A 25965-nucleotide genomic window follows, 5' to 3' on the forward strand; every position below is an offset into this window, starting at 1 on the left:
ATCACTTTCCTCAAAAATACAAAGCCAGACTGTGGCTCAGGACTTGTTCTGCCCCATGCTCTGGCTGCAGGGGTGGAGATGGCTCCTGCAGCCTCAGGAGGAGTGGGACCTGCCTCAGGACAGTATAGCAAAGGTGTGCACCTGCTAGGTGTTGCCTCAGTGCTGGGGAGAAGGGGAATGCCCATGGGAAGAGCAATCTGATCCTAAAACTGAAAGAAGCTGTGGGTTTGTGCAGCTCGGAGCAGGGCAGGAGGCACAGGGAATTTTCCTTGTAAAAGTGGTCTTAAACTAGCCTTAGAGGCCTTTAGTGTAACCACATTCTGGCCCTTCAGGAGAAGGCCTTCTCCACTGTAAACTGGAGGAAAAGCAGCAAGGTCCCTGGGTGCAACCTCCTGGGCTTGGAAAGGTCCCTGCCCTCTGAAAGCAGGACAGAGCATCTAAGGGTTGTCTTTGTGCAGAGAGGGCACCACTCTTGTATCTCACAATGAAGTCTGTGTCTGGGGGAAAAGGGGACAGAAATCTGAATAACAGAACTTCACAAGGATGCTTACACTTTATTTTAAATTGCATATGTGACACCAAGTCTTCAGTGAGCAGAAAAGCCCTCTGTAATCTCAAAGGGGAGCCTTGGAGGGGAGCAGTATCCCACCAGCCAGGCTTGCATGGCCCTAAACACCAGGTCCCATCTTCCCTACTGAAGGAAGGGCCACAGTGCCATGCTCCTGTCCCTGAAGACACAATTGATGCCTGCAGGCAGGTATAACCCCTGCCCTCACCTCAGCTGCTCCTGGCCCTGCAGGGACAGTGCTGGCAGCTGAGGCAAGAGGAAGGCCAGCCACAGGACAGCTGCCTGGGCTCAGCCTAGGAGGGAGGTCACTGCTGCGAACTGTGCAGGAGGTGCTGGAACAAGGAGCCATCTTTCTGGCTTAGACAGGTGGGTGAATCCAGCTCTGCCACTCTCCCAGCTTGCATCACCAGCACACGGTCTGAGTCCAAGATGGTGTTCAGCCTGTAGAGAGCAAACAGCAGGACACACATTGGTGGATCTGAGAAGAAACCCGGATACTGCTTCCCCTGCTGTCAAGGGGTGGCCCAAGACATGCCCAGCAGCAGGATTTGCAGAACTTCTCCCTGTGCACTTTTAACACACTGCAGTCCAGCTCCCCAGACTCTTGTCTCTGCACACTGCTGAAACACACCACACCTCTTAGGAGAGCACAGTGATGCCTTCCAGTTGCTGGGCATGGCATGGCACCAGCACAGAGGGAAGCTCTGTGGAGGGAGAGCTCAGGGCACACCAGTTTCTGGGGTTGCACAAGATGTCTCCATTCACACAGGAGAGTTGTTGAGTTGCTTCTGTTTGCCCTAACATTTCCCCACTTGCCACCTTCTGAGGGCAGCAGAAATGGACTTATCATCAGCTGCCATTCCCTGGCAGTCTGGCATCTTTGTTTATGCTGCCACCACTAGTGGATTTGTAGTTTCCAGAATGCCAACCACAGCAGCCACAGCACACGTATATGCCCAGTTCTGCCCAGACTGCTAGCATTCATCCCCAAAAGAGCGCCAGACTGCAGCACTGGAAGTGACTTGATGGGCAAGGGACAAGTACTGAGTCACCTGCCATCCTAGAATTCACCCATCCAATGAAAGGTTCAGCTGAAGCTGGGTAGCATGGAAGAACCATGGGTACAAAACAACCCCATCACCACCTCTCCCTCCATCCCAGTGGAAGAGGGGCTGGGACAATCTCCAACTCAATTTTGCTGTCTTGCCTTCTGCCACTCCTTCCTCTGCTGGTTCTCCTGTCTAATTACTCCTCCATCAGAGGTGGCCTACCCCACCCAAAGCAAACACACACCTCAGCCCACACTGCCCTTACCTTTCTACTCTATTTATGCATAACATCCCTAGTGCAGGAACCACATTCCCTTCACCCCTCCTGCCTTTCTCCTATCTGATGTATTTAAAAGACCCATTGGATTCACTTGTCAGTGCCAGCCCACCCTGCCTGTCATCCATCACTCCCACTTCTGTGCAGGACAGCGGCCCCTGCCATCTGCTCATTTGATTTTTATTTTTGTGGTAACCTTTGTGCTTTGAAAACACCCTCCATACAACTGCATAACCCTCCTCAAAATTATCTTCCACTCAGCAAATGTGTGAGTACTGCCTAATACTAACCCGTCCCTTCCCAGTATCCACAGTATACATGTTTTTCTCTCCTCCCTTTGCCTGTACCCATCTACTGCCTCCACTCTTACAATAAATCGCTCAGCTGCGGGGTGAACACTGCTGCCCTGTCCTGCCTGGGCCGTATCTAACATGCCAGCATTGGGTGCAGGCTGGGACCAAAACATTTCTGTTTTGGAAAACAGAACCGTTGTGCGTTCTTCCTCCCCTGGCCAAGAGCTGGCTGCAGCCCCTTGCTGCTGGCTGTCCTGCAGTGCCCTCTACTGAGGCAGAGATACCCGCTCCTCCCCAGTCTCCATGCTGCTCTTTCCCGTAGGGTAGTTCTCCATTGCTCTTTGCCCTAATTGGGCAGAACCACAAGGTCCGATTCACTCCCTTGGTCCCAGCAGACAGTGCCCAGGAAGAGCCATCTGCCACAGAATATGGTGTCTTGCCCTTTGCTGTCCTCCAATTTCTAGGTACAATGTTTTCACAGCCTTCTTCCCAGCACCCAGGGGCTAATAAAGCAGGAAAGGCAAATAGGCAAGATCCAGCCTTTTGCACTTGAAAAGCCTCATCACAGAGACCTCCCTTGCTCAGCTCAAGGCCCAGGCATGGCAGGCGCAGCCACCATTCCTTGTGAGTGATGGGATGAATTTGGGCACAGAGTGCTGCTTCCTCTGTACCTGTGAGCAATTGTCAAAACAGTTTTGTCAGCAAAGCGCTGGCGGATGGTCTGCTGCAGCAGCTGGTCTGTCTTCTGATCCACGCTGGCTGTGGCCTCATCGATGCACAGCACCTGCCAGTGACAGAGAGTGAAGGGAGCTCCCACGAACCACAGGGGAGACCCGAATTCCTGCCTAGGGACAGCTGGAAATGATAGCACAGGTTTGTCTGTTGCCACTACACCCCAACTCTGGAACACGACCATCAGCAGTTCACCTCCCCCTCGGTCCGATGAAGGCAGCGCACTCACCTTGGCCCGTGTCAGGAGGGCTCTTGCCAGACACACCAGCTGCCTCTGTCCCACGGACAGGCTCTTTCCCCTCTCTCCCAGCTCGCTGTCCAGTCCACCTGCATAAGTAAAGCTCAGCAGCCACCCCACCTGGCTCTGCACAGAGTCCCCAAACGTCCTCCCCAGTCTGGCGTTTTTCCAGTAGTACTCAAAATCCTAATCCTGCTCAGGCACAGGCCTTGGGAGCTGGAGCCTTTTTGCTCAGAGACAATGAGTGGCACAGAGATGACACACTCCCCTAGGACCAGAGGTTGGCTTCTCTCTCAGGCTCTGCTCTAACATCCACCAGGGCCTGGTCTCATCAGCAAGATCCCACCACCCAATCCATCACCTGCCAGTCTCATGCCACTAAATCTCAGGGAATGCCACCAGGGTCCCACTGACCTGTTCCCACCCTGGTCCTAGCGTGGCTTCACCTAACCAACTCCCTGCTGCATCTACCTGGCCCCTCTTCCTCAGCTTCCTGACTGAGCTGAGGCCTCTCCCAATAAGAGGGACCACCACTTTCTCTTCACTGGGTTCAGACTCACCCATCTGACTAACGGCATCCCGCAGGTGGCACTGCTCTAACACCTCATGGAGCTCAGCATCTGTCCATTTTCCCTGGGGGTCCAGGTTCTCTCGGATTGAGCCACTGAACAAAAATGGATCCTGCGGGATGATGGCCAGCCTAGATCTGCAAGAAATGAGAGCTGAGTGCTCATGGGGTGTGTGCTGCAGAAAAGTAAAAGCGTTTTCTTTTTCCCTGGGGTGGGGTGTCCTGGCTTGCTGATTATCTTGGAGGCACAGAGACATGGGTCACATATCCAATCTGTTTTCCTTAGCACAGCTGTTCAGAAACAACAGACCACTTGTAAGAAGCTGCCACAATAAAACAAGAAGGTGCCACGACAGTAAGTCCTTTAATCCTCACTCTTCCGTTTGACATCCAACCACTGACAGTTCTCAGCCTCCAGAACCCCCAGTGGCCCTCCACTCTGGCCCTCCATACCTCAGCTCCTCCAAGCCCACCAGCTGGCTGTCAACACCATCCAGAAGAATCCGGCCTGATTTCAGCTCCAGCATGCGGAAAAGGGCCAAGAAAAGAGTAGATTTTCCAGATCCTGTGCGACCCACAATCCCCACCTTCTCTCCAGGGTAAACAGTGAAGCTCACACCATCGAGTGCATTGGGCAGTCCTGCTCGGTAGACCAGGACCACCTGCTGGAACTCCACAAGTCCCTGGCTTGGCCAGTCCACAGCAACCTAAGAGGGATACCAGGGTAAGACACGGTATGACCGTGACCCACTGTCATCTTCAGCCTCACCTTCCCACAGGCCAAGTCCCATCTATCCCTTCTGATGGTTGCTTGGCTTCTGAGCAGACCCAATGCACAGCCCAGCTCCATCTGCAGCCCACTTGTAGGCTTATTTTTCTCTCACAGCTTGGACATAGGACCTGTTCTGCACTCTCACCCTTTCACATTATTCCAGACTTCACTGACTCCTGCCAGAGTTTCATCCCCTGCAGGGGAGGTACTGGTAAAGGATGAGTGATCAAGGCGGTTTCTGTGGGTGAGGGCCCTCCACCCATCCACTGGAACCCTGTGATCTCCCCAGGAAGCAAGTGCAGGGCACAGAGCCAGAAGATGGGCCAGTTCTGGAGAATATATTTGAGCTTTTACCTGGACCAGTTTATTCTGGGGCTCCACAGGGATGTCTGTGGTGTATTCCTCTGTCCGCTCCACACTCACCATCATGGTCTCTGTCAGAGTGAAGCTGGAAATGAGGCCTGAGAGCAGGTTTGTGAAAGACAGAGCATATGAGAGTGCGAGGCCCACTACTCCTGTGAGGACAAAAGCATAAACAAGAACATTACTGGCAGAGGAGGAGATGGGATCTTGGTGGCAGGACAAACTAACAAGGGAGAAGTCAGCATTTCGGAATCTGGGATCCCACTCTAGGATGGGACACACAGGAAAAGTGACAGGAGCTGAAGTACTACACTGTGGGTGACTTGCAGAGGGAGAGGAGCAGGAGTCCTGGATCCCACCCTGGTGTAGGGAGATGTGCAGCCCTGGACTAGGAGAGGAGGGACCCCTAGGCCACAGCCTAAGAGCAGGCATATAACAATCCCTGGCAGCCCACCTGGATTTCCCAGTTGCTTCTGGTGCTGGATGATGGCAAATCCTGCAATAGTGGTAATCACAGCAACCCCAATCATCTGCAGGCGGATGTCCAGCCACTGCACCGCTGTGTTGCTGGCAAAGAGGCAGCGCTGGTTCTGCTCCAGATGCAGCTGATTCTCCACCTCAAACCTGGCAGGTGTATAACAGAGGTTCGCACAACTCAACCTCCATTCCTACTGCCCCACACCAGAGGCATTCCTGCCACCCTACAGCAGCCTCATATCAGGAAGATCCTGGTCTATAAAGCCAAAGCTCTGGCTCTGTGGATGCTCTTTCTTTCCACTCACCTCTGTGTTGCCCGCATGGCTCTGATGCTGCTCAATCCCGAGAGAGTCTCTGAGAAGTGAGTGTAAATGGGAGACAGGGTGACACTGTGAAGGCGCTTGAGCTCCCGGGATGTGTGACGGTAATAGCGCTGGATGGAGAAGTAGAGGGCAGCCAGAGGGAGTAAGACCAGACCAATCCAAGGGAGGCCATAGGTGATTATCACCAGCATGCCCAGGAGCCCGTACATGTTGGCCAGGAAGATGTTGAGGACAAATGGCAGGCTGTCATCCACACAGTACAGGTCTGAGGAGAAGCGGTTCAGGATCCGGCCTGTTGGCGTGGTGTCAAAGAAGGTGACTGTGGCCTGGCAACAAGGGAAACAGAAAGTAAGAGCCAGTCAGTTGCGGCAAGATCCAGCCACAGAACAGTGCCCAGGAGAGTAGCACCAATGTGAACAGATAAGGCCACGAAGAGGTGGCCACCAGAACTCCCTTCCTTTCCTCATCTGGAGAAGAAATCTCAGACTCCAAAGCCAGCATCCACTCACAGCCAAACAACTTGTGCTATTCTCATGGTAAAAGGAATAAGCCCTTCTGTGGCGAATGGCAGGCAGCTACGAAGACACCAGTCACTCAGATTCCATACTGGCCCACCAGTGCAATCCTCTAATCCTAGCCTCCAATCCTATATTCCAATCGTCTAATCCTAACTCTAGGACCCAAGGAAGCCCAAATCCTGAAGAAAGTTAACTGATACATGCCAGCATTGGCCCTAAATCTTGCTGAATGACTCTTTCCCATCTCATCTGAATCTGAGCTCATGATCCTACAAAAGCTACTTTGATTCAATAGGCCTTCATCTTGGCTATATATCTAAGCCTAATGAGTGAACAGATGCAGACAGCAGCTGTAAAAGACCCCTCCATGGAATGAAACAAGCCTTACAGGACACATTTTAAATCCCTGCTCACTGTCCTCTTGTGCTGGCTGTGGTGCAGTCCTTTCTGGATGTAGTCCTACAGGGAGCTCATCAGCTAATACGAACAGAAACCCTAATCCACCTCTCGAACCCTTACTCCCAACTGTAAGAATGTCAGGGCAGAGTGACTTGCAGGAGCCCCAGCCTGCCCTGGACTTTCTGACTTTTACCTTTAGAGCCCTCTGGAGCAGTCGGTTGTGAATGACAGTGGCAGCACGGATAGTGCCGTAAGCAAAGAGAAAGGCTCGAAGAATGGTGAAGAGGGAGTTGGCTGCTGCAATGCTCCCATAAACTGTCAGGTAGAAATTCACATCTAGTGAGCCATTGGAAGGGACTGGGGTGGTGTCCAGAGCTTGCATGGGGGAGCTGGAACACAGAAGGAGAGAGGTCGTGAATCTGCTGAGGTCCCCATGACAGTAAACTCACAGGTCATGAGAACTCAGGAGCCTACTCAAGGGGAAACTAGGACACTTCAACCTGATACTCCCATAAGAGACACCCCTTTGGCATACTGGGACAAACACTGATCACTATGCAGCTAGGAGTTTTCCATCAGCCCTTTAGGCACCTCATCAGGTCAGATCCCCTGCATCAGGGTGGTCAGTTTACCTTGCTTTCAACAAAGATCTTCACAGGAAATGCACTAAGGGCAAAATGGAAGTGTATCTCCACCTTCCTTTGGCATCTTCTGACCAGCATTCACTTACACAAGCCCAACGATGGAGAAGAGAAGCAGCTCTGGGGAAGGTGAGGAAGCTGAGCAGACAGTCACAGAGCTATTTGCTGTCTGGGATATGATGGAGATCCAATGTGACAGCCACCAATCTGAGACATTTCTGGATGCTACAGAAAAAGACAGACTGCATAAAGAGGGATTCATGTTTTGAATCAGCAAATATGAAGCAGAAAAGCTGGAGGGGAAGCTGCTGGACAAGCTTTGTTATTGTGTCACTGTCCAGTCTTGTCTTCCCCTGCCTTCATTCTCCACTGTTAGTCCTAGGGCAGGAGCAACAGGATACCCTTGAGCTGCAGCAGTGACAGGGCACTGCTAGAGTAGCAGACATGTGACTGCAGCAGTGAAGACACCAGATCCTGTTCCCACATGTGCCCCCTCCCAACAGCACTATTTTAGTTTGGGGATGAGAAAAGGGGTCTTCCTGCTGCAGGAAGAGCTATTAAGCCCCAGTCTCTTCCCCTGGACTCCACACAACCAGGGAATGAGAGAAGAGGAATGGCTAAAGGGAGATGTGCTGCTGGGCCACTGCCTCACCTTGCATCAGGAGCAGTGAGAAGAGGATGGATAATGCCAAGCAGCTGCCCACTGCCAGCCAATATGTCTTGTACACCTGAAAAGCCACTGCCCCTTCTTTCTTCTCTTCCTCCTTGTGGATGAGATGATTGTTTTGGGTTGATTCTTCTGCCTCTGTCTCTACAGCCTTTTCTTGGCCCTGTTCATCAGGGGCTGTGGGAATAGAGGCAAAAGCAAAGGTCAGTGAAATGTAAGTTCCTCCTGCAGCTGTTCCTTGTTGTGAATCGAACAAGCCTAGGCTATGAAGGAGACTTTTCTTCCTTCCTCTCTCCAGTTTCAAGTCAGGTGCACCAATCCTGGCATACCTTCATCCAAAGCTGAACCAGAAGTGGAACAACAGATTCAAATACTGCTCCAGACCAATACCCAACAATATAGGAGTCTCCTCTCCCTCTGTGCACACACTACCCACAGATCAGCACTGCCACAGCAGAGCAAGGTGGTGGGAGCTCTGCTCTGAGGCCTGCAGCCATCAGGTACAGGTTCTGTCTGGGTGCTCAGCTGAGCTGTGCTGCCCCAGCCACCCTCAAGCTTGCCAGGTATGGACCTTTATCCTTCTGCCTCTTGTCCATATCCTTGAACTTGGGGAAGGCCTCCACGAGTGGCAGGATATCAGCTGGTGTGCCTGTGAAGAGAGACATGCAAATGCTTCAGAGCATGTGAGGAACAGATGTCGCTACTCACTGCCTCTTGCTATGAAATGGCCCAGTTTTGTTCTCATAACATCTCCTATTTTCTCTTACAGCACCTGCACCCTTGAAGGACCTGCTCCAAACAACCAGCTATGGCCGCCTGCCTTAACAGCTCCTAGCCTCAAGGTCTGTCCTGTTTCATCTGTGCATCTGCACATTCCCTTCCAATGCATCTTTGCCCACATCCAACGTCCTCAAGCTCTTTATCATCAGCTTTGCTGCTAGTTAATCCTACTCCATTATTTCTATCTTTGCTCAAGCCATTCCAAAACTAGCACACAGGCACAAATGAATGCCTGAGAAGACAGCCAGTGTACCTGTCTTAATTATAGTGCCATTGTCTATCAACAACAAGGCATCAGCCTTATCCAAAAACTCCGTCCTGTGGGTGCAAAGGATCCTGGTCTTGTGTTTGAGAACTCCAAGAATGCATTTCTGCATAAGATGGTTGGCTACATCTGCATCGACAGCAGCCAGGGGATCATCAAGGAGGTAAAGCTCTTTCTCCTGAGAGGGAGACAAAAGAGAAGGATACAGGTGCTGGCCCTGCCACAGCAGGCAGTGCTGCAGAGAAAAGTGCAAGTGCCTCTGTATGGCACACCGCCAGCATCTTTAGGCCAGCATGACGTGATTTAAGACATGCTGCCAGAGCACACTGTACATCTGGGGGCTTCCAGCTTCTTTACATCTGACTTGGCAGTAGGCACAATCTGCCACAGTCAGATGACTGCTTTGCTATTTACCTGGTAAACGGCTCTGGCAAGAGCTATTCGAGCCTTCTGTCCTGCACTGAGTGTGACACCGTTTTCACCCACCTCTGTCTGGTCACCTGCTGGTAAAATCTGAAACATTCAAGAAAATTCGTTTAGAAGGGACAGGAAACTACTGGGGATCCAAAACCAGAGCACTAGGGCCCCCCTCCTTCCTCTGGCAGCAATTCCTTAGGGTGACACTTTACCAAAAATTAAACAATGCAACAGCCTATATACTGGTTCTGCAGGCAAGTGGCAAGCTTGGCATTTATGCAACTGAACTTTCCTGCACTCCTGAACAGGGTGGCCACATCTGAACTACCCACTGAGAGCAACTTCTGGTCTAACTCTGAAATTGCACTGGGGAATTTTCTGGAAGAGCAAGAGCTGTGCATGCACCAAAGTCATGCCAGGGCCCATCCAAGCAGTTTAGCAATAAAAACTACAGAGTTCCAGCCGCTGGAGTTTCCTCTTGATTTGATAGCATAGGCATAGTCTACTACTACTCAAATAAATATCTTGCCTTTACAGAGTATTCATAGCTCCTGCCAAAACAAACAAGAGCTCCTAGTGCTTGGCACTTCAAAGAATCAGGCATCAGGTTATAAACTGGTAGGAGGCAGCTGGCTTCCTACCATATGTAACAGTCAGGTTTACTGGTTAATACAGCCATAAGCCTCAAAGCCAGAATATCTGTATTACTGACAGGACAACTATAGATTCAGCCCTTCCGAATCCCAAGGATGTTCCTTCTGATCAAAAAAAGCATCAGCTGCTGATGGGTTCTGCTTGAAAAACTCAGCAGTCTTCAGCTCTGGAAGAACATCTCCTTTACCCAGGATCAAGAACTTTTGGCTCAGCAGCAGAAAAAACCACCCAAAGTGCTACTAGAGTGACTTCACACCTTGAAGAACCATGGAGCCAGATATGGTCTGGGACTGGTAATCAGAGTAATGCTGCGTGATTGGGACACTGGACAAGCAATCTGTAGCCTCAATGAATGAGAACTGCTACCAGGCTGGGTACAAAAGCTGGCCAAGAAGGCCCAGGTAGGTTTACACTTTAGGCACTCACATTCAGGTCCTCAGTGAGGGCACAGGCCTCCACCACCTCCTTGTACAGCCTGGCATCATATTCCCGCCCAAAAAGGATGTTCTCACGGACAGTGGTAAACTGTATCCAAGGCTCCTGAGTGGCCAGACCAAATCCTTGCTCCAGATCACAAACATACACTCGTCCACCTTGTCTGCAAGCACACCAGAAGTGGGTGGAAAGTGCAACAAAGGAGAACTGTTGGCAGACCAAAATGGCCTACAAATAGTGATAATACTGGATAGCCCCTGCCTGCTGTGGCATGGAAGGACCAGGCAGGGAGAAGTCTTTGGGGTACTTACTTAATGAGCTCTCCAGTGATGGCTGATATCAGGGAGCTTTTGCCAGAGCCGACCTTCCCAACAACCCCCAGGAGCATCCCCTGCAAAGCCAAATGAAAAGGAGCAACCTGATGCGCTAATACTGTATGGTTTGTCCAGATTTTTGAGCCACTCACAGCCTGTAAGAAAGCTGACTGCTGTCTTAAACTAGGGCTATCTCACAGGTTCAGCAGCAGAGCCGGGTACAGTAGTTGTGTGAACCAGACTCCTGATGTGGCAGGACACAAGTCTGCAAGGAGTGTTAACTCTGGAGCCCAGCTGTGTTCCCTGCCCAGCCCTCTGCTGCAACAGTGGTGAAAAGCAGTGGGTGCTGGTTCATCTCGTCTGCAAGCCACGCCTTGGATCTCCTCCAGTATCCTTCAGCTGTGAGAGATGTGATGGGTGCCCTGTGCCCCTTGATCAAGACAAGATTTTGATGGAGGGCTCATAAGACAAGGAAAACATGAAAACATGTCAGCCTTGGTCCATTATTTGGTTTCTCTAGTGCCATTCTTCTCCATTACTCCTGTGTCCTTGCTCACCTTTCTCACTGACAGGTTCTCAATACGCAGTTCCAGAGTGCCTGTGGGTAATGGCTGCCTGGTTCTTTCCTCCTCAACTGGGGCCCATGAGAAGGCTGCACATCGCATTTCCATGGCAGCAGCAGCACCTGAAGGGCTATCTGCAAGGGAAAAGCCGCACAGCATTGTACTACTATGAGAAGGACATCAAATGAAAGGCATCTGGCATTACAAGTACTATCAGCTTTGTTCTGAAATGGATGAGACACGGACAGGACACCACTATGATGCCCTGGACCCAATTACAGAATAAGATGCTTGCCTTCTGACTTGCCCCAAAATTTATATCTCCTTTCCTCCAACCCTTCTGTCTCTAGCTCCCACTAGACACACATGGTGACCTGCTGGCTGTCTGGGAGACACTATGAGGATAACCTGGTTTTATTATTGCTGAAGGTGAAAGAATGACAGGGAGCTAGCAAAAGGCGAGGGGGGAAGGGAGCCCTGATGGCCTAGGAGAGGGGCACCCACTCAAGCCTTTCTGCCAGGCAAAACCAAAGCTGTTGATGGCTTCAGTGTCAGAGGAACTTCGGATAGAGGAGAGAGCAGTTTCTTCTAAAGGGACACTAATGGCAAGGCTCTGTGGTGACAAGCAATGGCCTATGGTTGATAAAGAGGAATGTTATTGTCTTGTCTCCTGTTTTCCACAGAAATGAAGTGCCTTCACTCTGCCTCTGACAATCAAATGTCTTGAAGCATGGGGTGACAGCCACCTGCCCTCCAGTACTGCCCCTAGGCCTCATGCCTCAGTTCTCTGCTCTCCGTGACCCCTGCCCAGGGTCTGAAGCCCAGCAGCATCCTTCTCCATTACCTAGGGCATAATAAGCTTCCAGGTCCTGGTCCATGAGTTCAAGGAAACGCTGAATTCGATCCAAGGAAACTTTGGCTTCCAAGGTCCCATTCAACACCCATGGGAAGCTGTTGAGGGGAAGAATGAGCATCCCAACAAGGGCCAATGCTGTGAACACCTGCATGGTTAAGGAAACAGCCATGAACTGGAGGCAGTAACTCCCTCACACCTTGTATTCTACAAACAGCTTCACCAGTGAGAGCCCGAAGAGCTGTGGGGAAACACAGGTTGGGTTCATTTCCCAGAGAAAATGCCTCAGGACTGCAGCCCCAATGCAACTTCTCCTCGGCACAAGACAAGGCTGAAGCTCTCCCTACTACCTACTTACCTTTGTGGCAGTGAGCTGGTGACCCAAGAGGACATAGGTGATGAAGATGGCAATGGAGACAACAACAGGCAGTGCTGCCCACAGATAAACACACATGGCATCCAAATACTTGATGGCTCGTAACTTCCGCAGCTCTTTCGCCCGGCAGGCCTTTATCCTGGTGCTGAAGTGTTTTTCCCAGGTGTAAAACTTGATTACACGAATGCCATGCAGGAACTCTGCCATTAGCTGCAGGCAAAGAGGAAAAGCACATAAAGCAAACAGTGACTGCCTAATGCACCTAACTGGGCATCTGGACTGGGGCCAGGTTTGCAGCTACCTCCTGCTAAGGGCCAGGCTAGAGGTACCAGGAACCATTTACTGCTAACAAAGACATAAAATCAAATGGTGGCTACTGGGAACTTTGCTCTTGCTCATCCCATCAGCTTCCTCAGCCATGCGTGTCATGTATGGCTCAGGAAAAGGCAAAATATTATACTACTTCCCAAATGAAGGATGTGCAACACAGAAGAAGGCATGTGTGGAATTACTAACTCCAGCCTGGATGCCATTTACCTGATTTGGTCTGGCAGCGCCTTGAGATAATAACACCTGACTCTCAGGGCTGGTGCTGCCATGACACAACTAGTCTGTGTCCAGAGCCTGGTTGGCTCACAGCCAGCAGCTCCGGTGTCCCTGCATCATGCTGCTCTCTCCTTCCTGCTCTCAGATCAGCATGTGCAGAGGAAGCCAAGACGTGTCTGTACCCAACATGAAAGAAAACTAACAAGAGGCAGTTCACTCAGCAAATCAGCCTTACAATAGTTGGAGAAAAGTCCAGCATACCCCATACAACTAGATACCCCATACACAAGACACATTTTCTGTTGCAAAATATTTTTAAAGCTCTTAACAGTTCTGACATGGAGTTGGTGAGAGAAAGTGGTATCTCCTCACCAAGGCTAAAAGGTGGGAATCAAATGTTTGACACATGGCAAGGAGAGAGATGGCACTGCCAATATGCAAAAGGCAGTGGAAAAGACGACTGAGGGTGCCAAGCCTGGAATGATATAAAACCACTATGTCCGTGATCATTACCTTTGTCCAGACTGCAAGCCATCCCACTACTGACAGTACTACTGGAGCAATAGGATGGAAGCATCTCTAGATGGAGTCATCAGGAGTCCTACCTTAACTACTACACACAGAAATGCGCAAGGGAACCTAAATTAGTCCAAGGGACAAGACAAGCACTAGAGGTTCACTATCTTGTGGGTGATGAAACTGCATCACCCTGAGACACTATTAAACTCTGTGTGTGTGTGTCTGTGTGCCCCCTCTAGTATTCTTCCCAACAGCTGTAATTCAATGAATCTGCTTTGGATCATGACAAGCAGCCAAAAAGCCAATATTGTAGGGACAAATGGGGAGAAAATATAGTGACAAACTCAGAACCACCAGCTGCCCCTCACCTTGACTCGTGAGTCCTTGTGTTTCAGCATCTCCTTGTTGTTCATTACAATGCAGTTAGCTATGACCTTGTTGATGGGCACAAGCAGCAGTGTTAGGACCAAGCCTCCTAACGAGGCAATCCCCACTTGCTGGTAGAGCAGGTAGAAGCTAATGGCAAACTGGAAAGGCAGGCTCCACAACTCATGGAAGCTGAGGCAGAAGTTGACCAACCTACTGGTGTCCATGCTCATGAAGTTGACAATTTCCCCCACAGTGAAGCGGGAAAGGCTGGAGCTGCTGACACGCAGAGCCTTGCGGTAGATGGCAGAGATGACAGCTGCCCGCACCATTAGTGCCACTTTGTTCACCTCGTAGCTGAACTGGTTCCGCAAAAGAGCACCCAGGAAGGAGCCAGCAAAGAGCCCAAGAGCATAGAGCACCCCATGGCTCAGGGGCTCCTGCCGTGACTCCATGAAGTTTACCAGCAGGTTGAGAAGAAGAGGACCTGAGAAACCCAGCAGGTTGCCAGCCAGCTTAAGAAGTCCAAGGGAGTAGAAATGAAGCCCAAAGACTGCATGAAGGACTGAGGAGAGTCGCACGGCCTCCTGGGCACGGTGTGAGCTGTCTGGGGCATCACTACCCACATCACCTCCAGCAATGATTGGGCTAGTAAGGGACACTGTCTCTTCCTCTGCTTGGTGCTGAGCTTCCTTCTTGTGCCAGCAAGCATAGAACCGATCACAGACCCTGGCAGCCTGGAGCTGACGAGGAAGGACATAGACATCCTGTGGCTGCTTCAGCTTCCACTGATAGCCACGTTTCATAAGAGGGTTCATCCAAACATAAAAGAAGCGTGAGAGCCAGCTCTCACCGTCTTCTGCCACTCTCTGCTGATCAGGCACTGGGATCCCTGTCTCTGAGACAACCTGGTCTTCTTGCCAGGAGTGATTGATGGAGAGGAAGTCTTGCCTGCCAGTGGTGGGTAAGAAGTAGCCGATCACGTACACAAGCAGACAGGCCAGCTGCAGACAGAGAATGGCAAACCTGGAGGAGGCAGCAGGGTGGGCAGGGGACCAAGCTGTCCCACTTTGGCAGTACCACATCAGTGTGATAATGAAGGAAGGTAGGGATAAGAGAACGAGGAGAGCCAGGGCCACAGGACCCCTGGTAGAGCTGTGAATGGACCTGAAGAGAATGAGGAGTGCAAGGCCATGCACAAGCCACGTCAGGGCAGCAGTGCCATTTGCCAGCACTTCCAGGTATACAGGGCCCAGCTCCTGCTGAGAAATTGTGGCTGGGATGGTATCAGCAAGGAACAGACCAGCAAGTATGAAGGAGACGATGATTCTGCATCCCCAGCCTGGCCTGCAAGGCACCCCGGAGCCGGATCTAGAGGAAGAAAGAGCAGAGAATAAATTTACACCTGAAGTTCCATCACCTCTCAGTCAGTACTCTCCTTTCTTCCTCCCCTCTTCGCCACTTTATCTGTTCACGCTTACTTAACCTCCTGGATTCACCTCCCCAGATCTGTAACCTCTTCAGACTGTAGGCATTGCTAAAATACATCAGGTCAATATAGCCCAGTTTCTGATCAAAACCAGAGATTCAGATGCTACCAAATGATAGCATTTCTCTACAGAAATTTGTTTGCAAACTGTGGTATTTGTGGTCAAATCAGACTCCAATCCCTGAGGATTTAAAAAAAAAAAAAAAAAGAAAAAGAAAAAGAAAAAGAAAAAGAAATTAACCTCTTTAGCACGAATTCTGCAGGATCAAATTCTGTGTGTCACATCTCTGATCCTTGATTCTCTTATTTTGTGATATTTTGTCCAGAAATATTATCTTTATCGCTGTTGGTTTTAGTGATGCTGTGTACGTAAAGTCCATAATCTATTGCCCAACAAAATATTTCATTATCACTTGACTCATTATCATTTGTGGCCTTTCAATATTACTGAAAACTGCCATGTTTACAAATTTCAGAAGAGGGTAAACAGAAAAACAATTTTTGGTTTCTCTGAACCCTTTACTTCCTTGTATACATCTTCCATGCCACTTTGGATTGATATAATCTCCCAGAAGATTCCCAGTTTTCCCAATCCCCATTCACTGAAATCTTTTGCATTATTTTATGTGATTCTCTGTTCTTTCTGGATTCCTTTCTGCAATGGATGAACCAGGGCTGTACACCATACTCTGAATTAGGATGGATGCTGACAAATATAACAGCATTGTATTATTGTGTCCTTCTTTAATTACATATTTAACACGTTAGAGGAAGATCTAATTTCCAACCTTTCCAGCCCACCTCCAGTCCTGCACAATAATCAAGAGCTAGACAAGCTAGCTGCCATACCTTGGAGTGCCAAGGAAGCAGGCACTGACCACTGCAAGGATCATATGAGGAATCACATTTAATGTCAGCTGATTAAAGCAATGGCCAACACCACCATGAGCCCACACAGGGAGTGGATCTTCTGGGCTGGTCCCACACAAGTCAGCCAGGATGTTCTCCATCTTTTGCTGGTAACTGAATGTGAGAGATGGGAGCTCCTACGGTAGAAAAGAAAAAAACAGCATGAGGTACAAAGCAAAAAATCTACAGCCCCAGTCTGACACAAACCGCAGTGAGAAGTGAATACAGGGCTAGAACCAACTTCCTGGGTCACACAGTCCAGGCCCTGTTGTTATGCACCTGCTGACACATCATCTACTTGATCCACCTTAAAACAAATTGTTGTTTGTCCTTTTAAAGTCACCCTGGGACCTCAATGCTCTGGGCATTTGAAGCTTTCTGCTTATTTCCAGGGTGATTTTTTCCCACGGCCAGTTTATCCTTTGAAACTAACATCAGGAAGCATTTGACTAAGGATCACTCTGAAAAATACTTCGAGTTGCTTCAACAACTATCTACGACATGTACTTCCATCTTCAAAACAGTTCTCCCAGTGGTACTCCTTCAGACAGCGTGCAGGACTAACACCCCTAAGCAAACCCGGGGGCACCCCCAAGCCACACGGCAGCGGGGAACCGGCCGGGCTCAGCCCTTGCCTGCGAAGGCCTCGGCTTTACAGACATTTGTTGTTCACAGCAGCTGCTCCCATCTCCAGCCCAGGGCCGGCTGAGAGCCACAGGAGCCGGGGGGAATGGGCCCTAGCATGGCGGCCGGCGCCGGTCCAGTGCTGGGTACCGGGCAGCCCTGGCTGCGGACCAGCGCGGGGACGCCCCGCCGGGCCACGGAGCAGGCAGAGGGGCCGAGACACGGCCCGCAGCGGGCGGGACACCCCGGCCACGCCCAGCGGGGCGACACGCAGCGGCTCCACCACCCCCCGCGCCGAACCTTGGCCCCTGCCCCCCGCCGTACCTCGGCTCGCTCCGCCCGCCGCCTCCGCGCCCCCCCGCAGAAGGAGGCGGGCGCAGGGCCGACCCCTGCAGGGCGGGAGGACGCGTTGCAGCCCTGGCACCGGGCCGGGAGGGTTCGGCGGGCAGCGCGGTGCCCAGGGGCCCGGGGCCAAGCACCAGCCGGCGGGCAGCGAAACTGGGAGGTTGGTCAGACCAGACCATGTGGAGCAGGGAGGCGGCTCGGAGGCGGGAGCACCCAGGTCCCGGTCGCAGGCTGGCCGGGGGGCGGCGCGCACGGGTCCCGCGCTCGGAGCAGCTGGCGGGGCCTCCCGAGCGGCTCCGGCTCCGCCGCCGTAGCGCCGTCAAGTAGATGGCGAACCCAGCGGACTTCAAGTTAAATCAGTCCCCGGTTATGAAAGAATATGATTTTTCCCCCAAATTCCTATAGCTTCTTTCTGGTGATCTTATTTATCCCTTCTGCTAGTGTCTTTGGCCCACAGTCGCTGGTGCTCTGTGAACATTTTTATGGCCACAAACACCAGGCACACAAACACATACGCACCCCTGCGCTGCCGAGGCAGTACTTCTAGGGGTATAAAAGTGCTTTTATGGGTACAACATTCATTGCTTGTTGATACTACTACACGAGCACGTTGCCAACAATAGATGAGTAAAGGCAAAGCGGCAGAACTCTCCCAGCACAGTAACACTAAAACCACATAAAAGCAACATAATTGTTAACCAAATACAACCATCTGAGTAACACAAGCTAAACAAATCCACTGAGTTTTACCTGTATTGTTCTCAGTGACTGTGTTTGTCTGGAGTGTGAACATACATGTATGCACTGCATCTCCAAATGTGACACTCGGTCTTTACTCCAAGAGCACGTTTCACTGGGTGGTGAGTAAATGTTCAACTTTCTAGCTGAGAGGACACGAACCCGAGAGGACATCCAGCCTCATCCCCACCACACTGCCTAGCAAATTTAGTTGCTACTTGATTTTATAGCAGATGATCCAGATACTTCAGTATGTTCTCTTGCCAGGCAAAATCAGCATATCCCTGTAAATAATTGATCACAGATAGCAAACTTTACTTTCAGCACACAGCTCCTCAGAGATACAATAAAGTTTTCTCTGAGCTTGGAAGTGTTATCAGTGGGGTGCTGAGGAAGGAAAATATCAGTAACATTCCTGTCTGGGAAAACAGAGCTATGTGGCCGAGGGAAACAGCAGAGATAAGAGCAATAGCTTGGAGGCCACAGCACCCTCATAATTACAGCTTCCTTGAAAGGTCCAGAAGGATAGAGTGGCTTTCCTAAATCTATATATGAATATCTATATCTATATATATATATATCTCCTTGTTTAAATCTTATCTCTGAGGATTCTGTTTTCTCACAGCCCTGAAAGTAATATTTCCCTGTGTCAGAGCTGCAAGGCTGCCTTTTCCAGACCAAGTAGCTACTCATACTGTGTACTTGGCCAGTCTGCTCTTTCTCCAAAGGTCATCCAAAGGTTACTAGAATAAACTTTCCTGTAGAGGCCTTGATAAAAAGTTTTATGTCCTCTCTGCTCAAGGAAGCTTCCCTTCAAAAAAATGCTGTGTAAGCTGCAAACTATTAAGACAGAAAGTAAGGGATATGTGAGGCTGGAGCATGGGCTGCACACACGTGAAACTTTCATATTTCGTGGTTCTGATGTCTTATTTACTCCCAATGAAAACAAAAAAAAAACAAACAAGCAACTACTCCTGACCTACTAAGACACCAGAGAAGTTCTCAGATATCAGGACAAAGACCATCCTCTCTTCCTTGAGCGAATCTCTCTCGGAGCTTTTCCATTTCAGCCACATTGCATTCTAACATTCTCCTTTTCCATGGGCTGCATTCTCCTTGCTCATCTCTCCAAACCTCTTCATGTTCAAAATCACAAACTTTTCCACTTCAGCTGAAAGACGGATAGCTTACATATGCCACAAATCCCTTTTTGCTCCAGGTGGCATTATCCACACTCTCATGGGAAAACAAACATAAAAGGTATTAAAAAAGGGAATCCTAGGAGAATACGCATCCACGCTAACGGATCTGAAATCACTGGTGCCTGCTCTGCATAAGTACATTTAAATAGGAGTAAGGCAAGAATCTAAATAGGTGTTTTGCCTTTTTGTGCTTCCTTTTGGCTATTCCTCTCTCTCTAAATATTGCTGCCTGTGACATTTACTGTTATGTATTTGACTGATTTAAGATGTGCGACACATGGAGTACAGGCTCATGGATATATTGCTTACAAAGTACCTAGTGTACTATAAATAATCATACACCTGACATTTATAAAAAATCAGAGCATTCAAAATGGAAAAAAAACCCACATCGGGTTTAATTTAATCCACCCCCACAGGCCAATGCAGGCCAGATTTTATTCATTGTCTGTTATCCAGAGTTTTTTAATGCTCTAGATTGATCTACCCACAGGAAGGAAGAGCTATCTGGCAAAGTGAGACAGCCTCCCCCTCTTCTTACCAGTTTATTTTGTTACATATTACTTAATACCCCTCCCAGGACTCTGAATGAGTGTAGGCTGCACGCCCATTCCACTTCCCAGCTAAAAGTAAATATTGAGCTAAAACAGAAGCCAGCCTAGGCAAGCCTCAAATTCAGTAATATCAACCTTGTAATTATAGATGTAAAATCTCTGAAAGCAATTGTCTGTTTGGATGCGTTTTCTGTGCTCCCAGCCAGGGCTCTGGTATCAGCTGAACCATCCTCAAATTCCATGATGTCATGACCAAGGAAGGCTTGATTACTTGGCTCAGTCCAAAATTTTTCATGAACAGGCTGCTTTGCCTGGACCTGAAGACACAACATACATATTATGCCCTGTTTTCCAGGAAAAAATTAACACAAAGTTCAGAAGACAGAGGAATATCTTCCATTGCACCTTCTCAGAAGAACACTCATTTTGGCACAAAAACCAAAGGAATTGTCTTTGTTCTTACTAGCAGCCTAGCTATTTAACATTAGGAGTGCTGCATGGCTGTCACATGTCCCCTGTGATGGTTGCAACCTGCCCTGAGCCACTGGAGCACCTGGATAGCCTAGCAAACAGGGCATGTGGGGGAAAACAATCCCCATTGTGCAAGTGTAGTGAGATGAGAAGCTAAAGGCACTCCCTGAGTGCTCTTGGAACTCCTACTGTATGGGAAAAGACGCCCTTCCGCTCGAGAAAGGTAACAACAATCCGCTCCTGCTGGCAACCTAATGCACCTGCTACCTGGATCGTATCCCAAGTGGGATGGTGCAGAACCAGATGATCTGGAAGTTCTAGACATAGATAAATGGTGGAAAACACCATAAATTAACTCATCCTAAGCATGGCCAGAGTGGAAATGTACTGACTAAAGTAAATGATCTCATGACCCTATGAACAGTGATCCCAAGAGAGACTTGTTAAGCTCTCTGGGGTGGCAGCAGGCTGTCACCTCCCATCTCCTTCTGGGTGGGACACCCCAGAGTCATCACATGATGAAATGATGCCACAAAGCCTTCAGGCAAAGATAGATTTATTGAGACCAAAAAACCGCCCATTGAGAATGCCAAGGCATTAAAGTAAATAATTTGCTTATTTCAAAAGGGAAATTTTTACACAGGTACACCTCCACATATATTTAATTATCCATGGATTAATGTGCATGTGTGTTCACATATATTCAAGTATCCATGGATTAATGTGCACAAGTGCACGTTTTATACATCTGTATGTATTTTTATTCATATATCTGTGTCCATGTCTACATGATCTGATTTCTCTCTTTGTAAGTATACTGTGATCCTTGTCATTTTCAAATCTGTAATTATGTCATTGATTATAACAAATCCCACTGAACTGTTTTAAATCACTTTGTCAATCAACTGTTGATTAGGAGTTATTAGAAATCATATATTAAACTTGTGATCTACTTCAGCAAATCCTAAATTGTTGCTAAATCAAAGCTGTGTAAAAATTCATTCTGCGCCATCCTTGGATCTAGTCTCAAGTCAGATTAAGAAGGTAAAAACTTATAATTAAGGTATTATGTTCTTCTCTGTTACTGTACTGCTTTTTAACCTAACAATCCAACTTGAATAAACTTCAATTCTGATTTCTGTTTACTTGTTCATGTTGAGCTACTGCTAACTTTTTCTGTTCTTTCCCAATGTCATTTGCTCCTACGACCTTCTTACTTGAGGCCTAATGAGAATTTGGAGATGCCTTATTAGCCCAGCATTGCCTTCAGCATCCAATTAGCTAAAATCTCTCCAAGCAGCAGCTAATTGCAAGTTCAAAGATGAGCTTAGGAATTCCAAGGAGGAGTCTGGGAGCTGAACTTGCAGCAGAGCAGACTGACTGGCACCTCCTTTGTCCAGTGAGAGTCTGGATCACCAGTCGCAGGAGTATTACAAAAACCTCTGCAAGGCAGGTAAGGACTCTGCCTGACTTTTTCAATCCCCAAGACAAACTGTAGCACTTCCTCTTGAAAAGGCATGAAAACTCTCAATTTGCTCTACACCATTAGGCCCAACTTTCAGTACTGATTTTAGGAATATTTTAACTGAATCCCAGTATGGGTGCTCTGCCCCTTTAAAACCAGGCCTGTGATTGAAAGATGACACTACAGCTAGCACAGCACGAGTTTATAAACTGCAATTGTAAAGAAATGCTCAGTAAGATGACAGGGTGCCATGAAATGCTAATGGACACTCATCAGTCAAATATTTATCTCCAACAAAAGGAATTTTTCTCTTCTGAACTCAATACCACAGCATGTTTGTTGTGTGATTTCTTTTTACCATTCCTCCCTTGAGCAGTTTACTTACTTGTGTGCAGATATATGTTTTAATGAACTTGCTGATTAGTTATTGGTATCTGGATTCCTCCACCTTCCAAATGCCCCTGAAACCTACCACCAGAACATCTCCTATAGACCTCTTTGGGATACAAGGCAATAAGAACTTTTAAAATATTTTCATGTCCTGGCATTTTGCAGAGCTTTTACACATACTGTGCATACCTTCATATAAAACTCTGACAGAAGAAAAAATGCTGGGTTTCTTGGATTTGTGGCTTTGTACTCTTGACTGTTTTGAAACCAAACCATGGTTTAAAACTATTTTTTTAAACTGAAGTAAAGAAAGCAACAGCATGAAAGAGATGTCACAAACCAAAACAAGTCCATTCTCTTCCTCTTGCTAGGCTGTTTTTACTTATTTCACTTGGTGAAACTGAGCACTTGATACAGATGCCCGACACTAATGCATGAAAATGTTTTTTTCCTTTTAATGAAAAACACATTATAGTATATTCCTTATAGTGATAAACTACTTGGATGTGACCTACAATACAAAACTAAAGAGGAAACTCCTAGGTACACATCAGTTTTGGAGTTATCGTAAAGCTCAACTCTGCCTGAGTGTCACCAAGTCTACTGCTTAGGGTAGTTAGCTGGAACAGGTTAAGTATCCATTGCCTCCACCATCATTAGATTTTGCTCACACCACAAGCAGATCCACAATGTGCTGGGAATCTTCAAAGATGAAATTCTTATCCCATGATACTCGTAATTGAATTAAGGTCACTGATGAACATTATCAGCCTTAGGAGAGAAAGGGAGGAGTGGACAATGGTAACAGAAAATCAGATAGTCTTTATATAGCTCGTGCTTATTTTGATTATTGGTATAACTGAGCATGTTTCCTGAGCCTGTGTAGCAGTGCACTCAGAAAATGTCAAAGTGGGGCAGTTTGTTTTAATACACAATTGTACTCAACCACTCCCAGCAGAAATACCTTATTATAGTATCACATGGACCCATCAGTCTGCTGCTCTTTGTTGCCACTGCTGTAAGTAGTATGTTTCAAATAATGTATTATGTTCCAGCAAATACATTCGCAAAAAAGGCAACATTTCATCTAACTCCACAAAAATTGACTGGGTCTTCAAATACAAGCCCTCACATGTCATCTAGCTAGTAAAAAAAGGATATATATCTATATATATATATCTAATGGATGAAACTTCTCCCAGTTCCTAAACAAGACATAAAGGCTCAGGAATTTTATCAGAGCCTTCATTTCTCTGCATTCATTTCTTTCTACTGCTAGCCCATTTTAGCAAATTGAAAACACTCCTCCTCCTCCTCTCCGGAGAGAGCCCCCAGCATGAAGTAAACGCAAAGTTTCATGCTTCACTGTTGAGAATGGAAACTGTCACCCCCACCTGCCTGCACTAAGCACGGTCGCTAGCGGGTGTTGAGGTGAAGAGAGGAAGGAGGTGGGAAGAGATTCCTCTCTTATCATGGCATCACAGTTCCTGGCAGCCACGGCAATGAAATTTGTTCAGACATTCCCAGAGCTGGGGTCTGGGGCTCAAAGCATCGCCTCACCGAGCAGCCAAGGGCTGCGCTTGAACACGCCGCTGCTTAAGGACAACACCCAAACCAAATAACCTCCACAGAACAGTGCGGGAAAGACAACCAAAACCACAAAGCACTGTTGCTTTTGGCTTCAACTTGGAGGCTGCTGGCACACGAAGCTGCGGCAAAGCTGCAAGGCCCCACTGCCTCGGTGTCTCCCCCCCGGCCTCTCAGGCGAAGACCCTTCTCTCCCGCCCCACCGCCTTCGCCCCGCGCCCGCTGACCCGACCGCGAGGGCTCCCGTTGAGGCGCGACGGAAAACCCTGGTGGAGAGGCGAACGGGACGGAGGAGCAGTCGCCTCCACGCACCCGAGCGCGTCCGCCTCAGTGCCACGGGGAACCCGGAGCGGGGTTGGGGGTTGAACGGCAGCAGTAACACCCACCTCCCGCCGGGCTGTGGGCCGCCCCGCCGCACGTGACCGCAGCCCGGCAGCCGCCATTTTGTGCGGGCGTCCCCAAGCAACGCCTCCCGCCCCCCGGCCCCCCTCACCCCGCCCCCTCGCCGGGCCGGGGGTGCCGCGCTCGGGAGCGCGCATAGGGAGAGTCGTCGGCGCGCACGCGCGGGGCGCCGAGGGGGGGGGGTGTGTGTGGGGGGAGCAGTCGCGGGGGGGGCCGGGTCAGAAGAGCTGGGGCGCCCGCGCAGGCCGCCGGGACCCCTGGCGCCATCATGTACCGTTCCAGCAGCGGCCGCTCCGGCCCCTCGTCCTCCTCTTACTCCCACCGGCTGAAAGACGGCAGCTCGTCGGGGTCCCGCGTCTCCCGCTCCAGCACATCGGGGCCGGGGCCAGGCCGCGGCCGGCTTCCCCCGCCGCTGCCCGCCGCCGCCTCGCCGCCGCGCTCCGCTTCGCCCCGTCCCCCGCCGCGTCGCCACCGCTCCCCGTCAGGCCACCGCTCCCCGTCAGGCCACCGCGGCGTCTCCCGCAGATCCCCGTCACCGCACCGCAGCAGGAGGTTGCCATCGCCGCCGGGAGGACCGGGGCCCGGGGGGACACGGGGCCGCCCGGGGAGCGAGCACGGAGACGGCAGCAGCAGCTGGGTAACTACCGCCGGGCGCTACCGGGGGCTCGGTGCGGGGCTCGCCGCCTCCCGTAGGGGCTGTCAGATCGCAGGGAGGTCGCCGCCGCCTCCGCGGCTGCCGGCGACGGCGGCCACCGCCCCCCGCGTCTCGACTGGGGTGTCTGTCCCGCCAGCGGCCGCCCCTCGGCGGTGCCCCAGCTCCCGGTGGTGCCCTGGGGTCAGCGGGGGACAGCGGGGCCCGGGCCCCAAACTTGGCGCGGGGGGCGCTGGCAGAACTGCAGGGGTCCCGGGCTCTCTCTGTGCGGAGGGAGGAGGACAATTCCTACCCCCAGCCCCTTGGGCAAATGGAAATAAACCCATCGATTTCCATTCAAGTAATTTTTTTTCTTAAGTTTCCGTTACATTTTTATTTCTTTCTTATCAGCTAGAGCCATTTTAGATAAGGCTCAAAGACGATGCTATCTATTGGTAAGGCAAAGGATGTAGCTAGTCGTTTTCCTCCATTTAACACCGATTTGTGTTATTGTACAAATACCGTTTAATTCATGGGAACTTTTTTTTCATAGGGTATTGAATGAGTACTTTGTCTGAGTTCTTCCTGCTGTCATGAGCATACAAAAGAGACTCTGTTACAGATTTATATCTTTGAGAGGTATTATTTGATAGGTGCTGCTTGGTAGTTGGAGCTATGCACAAGGTGTTCCAGTCTTCTCACTCAGGCTTGGCAAAATCTCATTTGGGCACATGAAACTCTGGTTTGGCATCTGGAGGGATATCGTCTTGGATGGAGACACCTTCGTACTAAATCAAAGTGTATAGCTGTACTTTTTTTTGAGCAACATTTGCTCACCTAGGGTTTCTCTTGTTAATCCTTGGTGCAGTGGTTGTCTTGTCTGATAACAGTTACCTGTGGTATGTAATAGGTTCATTGTGCAATTGTATTGTGCTGAAAGAAGAGATTTTCATACAGGGATATTTTAAGCTATGGTTCCATGGTCACTCAATCCAGCATGTGTACAATTAAAAAGAATGGTACACTCACTTTTTCCTCTCACTCTGCAGTATGTTCTGCCCCCCTCCCTTGTGCTCACACTTGCATTTGTGAAGTTGCAGGGTGTGCCGATTTGAGGACACGATGTGACTGAAAGTCAATCCAACAAAAATATGTTGTCTCCTGTGATTTATTGCATGATGGGAC

At 49.6% G+C, this 25965-nt stretch overlaps 2 protein-coding genes across 7 annotated transcripts in view; one reads left to right on the forward strand and one right to left on the reverse strand.

The window, feature by feature from the left end:
* Positions 1-547: 547 nt before the first annotated feature.
* ABCC10 (ATP binding cassette subfamily C member 10) lies at positions 548-24553 on the reverse strand. Of its 4 annotated transcripts, none has more exons than XM_082048719.1 (22): positions 24424-24553; positions 16312-16508; positions 13976-15344; positions 12525-12752; positions 12158-12314; positions 11308-11447; positions 10748-10827; positions 10428-10599; positions 9345-9443; positions 8919-9108; positions 8457-8534; positions 7871-8062; positions 7308-7443; positions 6771-6966; positions 5643-5986; positions 5315-5484; positions 4852-5012; positions 4179-4432; positions 3718-3863; positions 3149-3246; positions 2859-2971; positions 548-1009 (listed from the first exon to the last, which is right to left on the reverse strand). In XM_082048719.1, the coding sequence occupies exons 2-22, from the start codon at positions 16470-16472 to the stop codon at positions 874-876; spliced, it is 4620 nt and encodes a 1539-aa protein (XP_081904845.1). In that variant the 5' UTR covers positions 16473-16508; positions 24424-24553; the 3' UTR covers positions 548-873. The 4 variants fall into 4 exon arrangements, with proteins under 4 accessions (XP_081904845.1, XP_081904844.1, XP_081904843.1 ...); XM_082048718.1 differs by lacking the exon at positions 24424-24553 and adding an exon at positions 17320-17331; XM_082048717.1 differs by lacking the exon at positions 24424-24553 and adding an exon at positions 16651-17285.
* Positions 24366-25965, forward strand: part of ZNF318 (zinc finger protein 318) — a 33402-nt gene continuing 31802 nt past the window's right edge. For 2 of the 3 annotated variants that reach the window (XR_014183668.1, XM_082048715.1), the window contains exon 1: positions 24366-24786. Coding sequence is in view for 1 of the 3 variants with exons in the window: in XM_082048715.1 (XP_081904841.1) it covers positions 24418-24786 (369 nt within the window). In the remaining 2 variants the exon portion in view is untranslated. The remainder of the gene's footprint in view (positions 24787-25965) is intronic. The other variant, XM_082048716.1, reaches the window with a different exon arrangement.

The sequence above is a fragment of the Streptopelia decaocto genome (genome assembly GCF_964273445.1).
Source record: "Streptopelia decaocto genome assembly, chromosome: 3".
NCBI lineage: Eukaryota > Metazoa > Chordata > Aves > Columbiformes > Columbidae > Streptopelia > Streptopelia decaocto.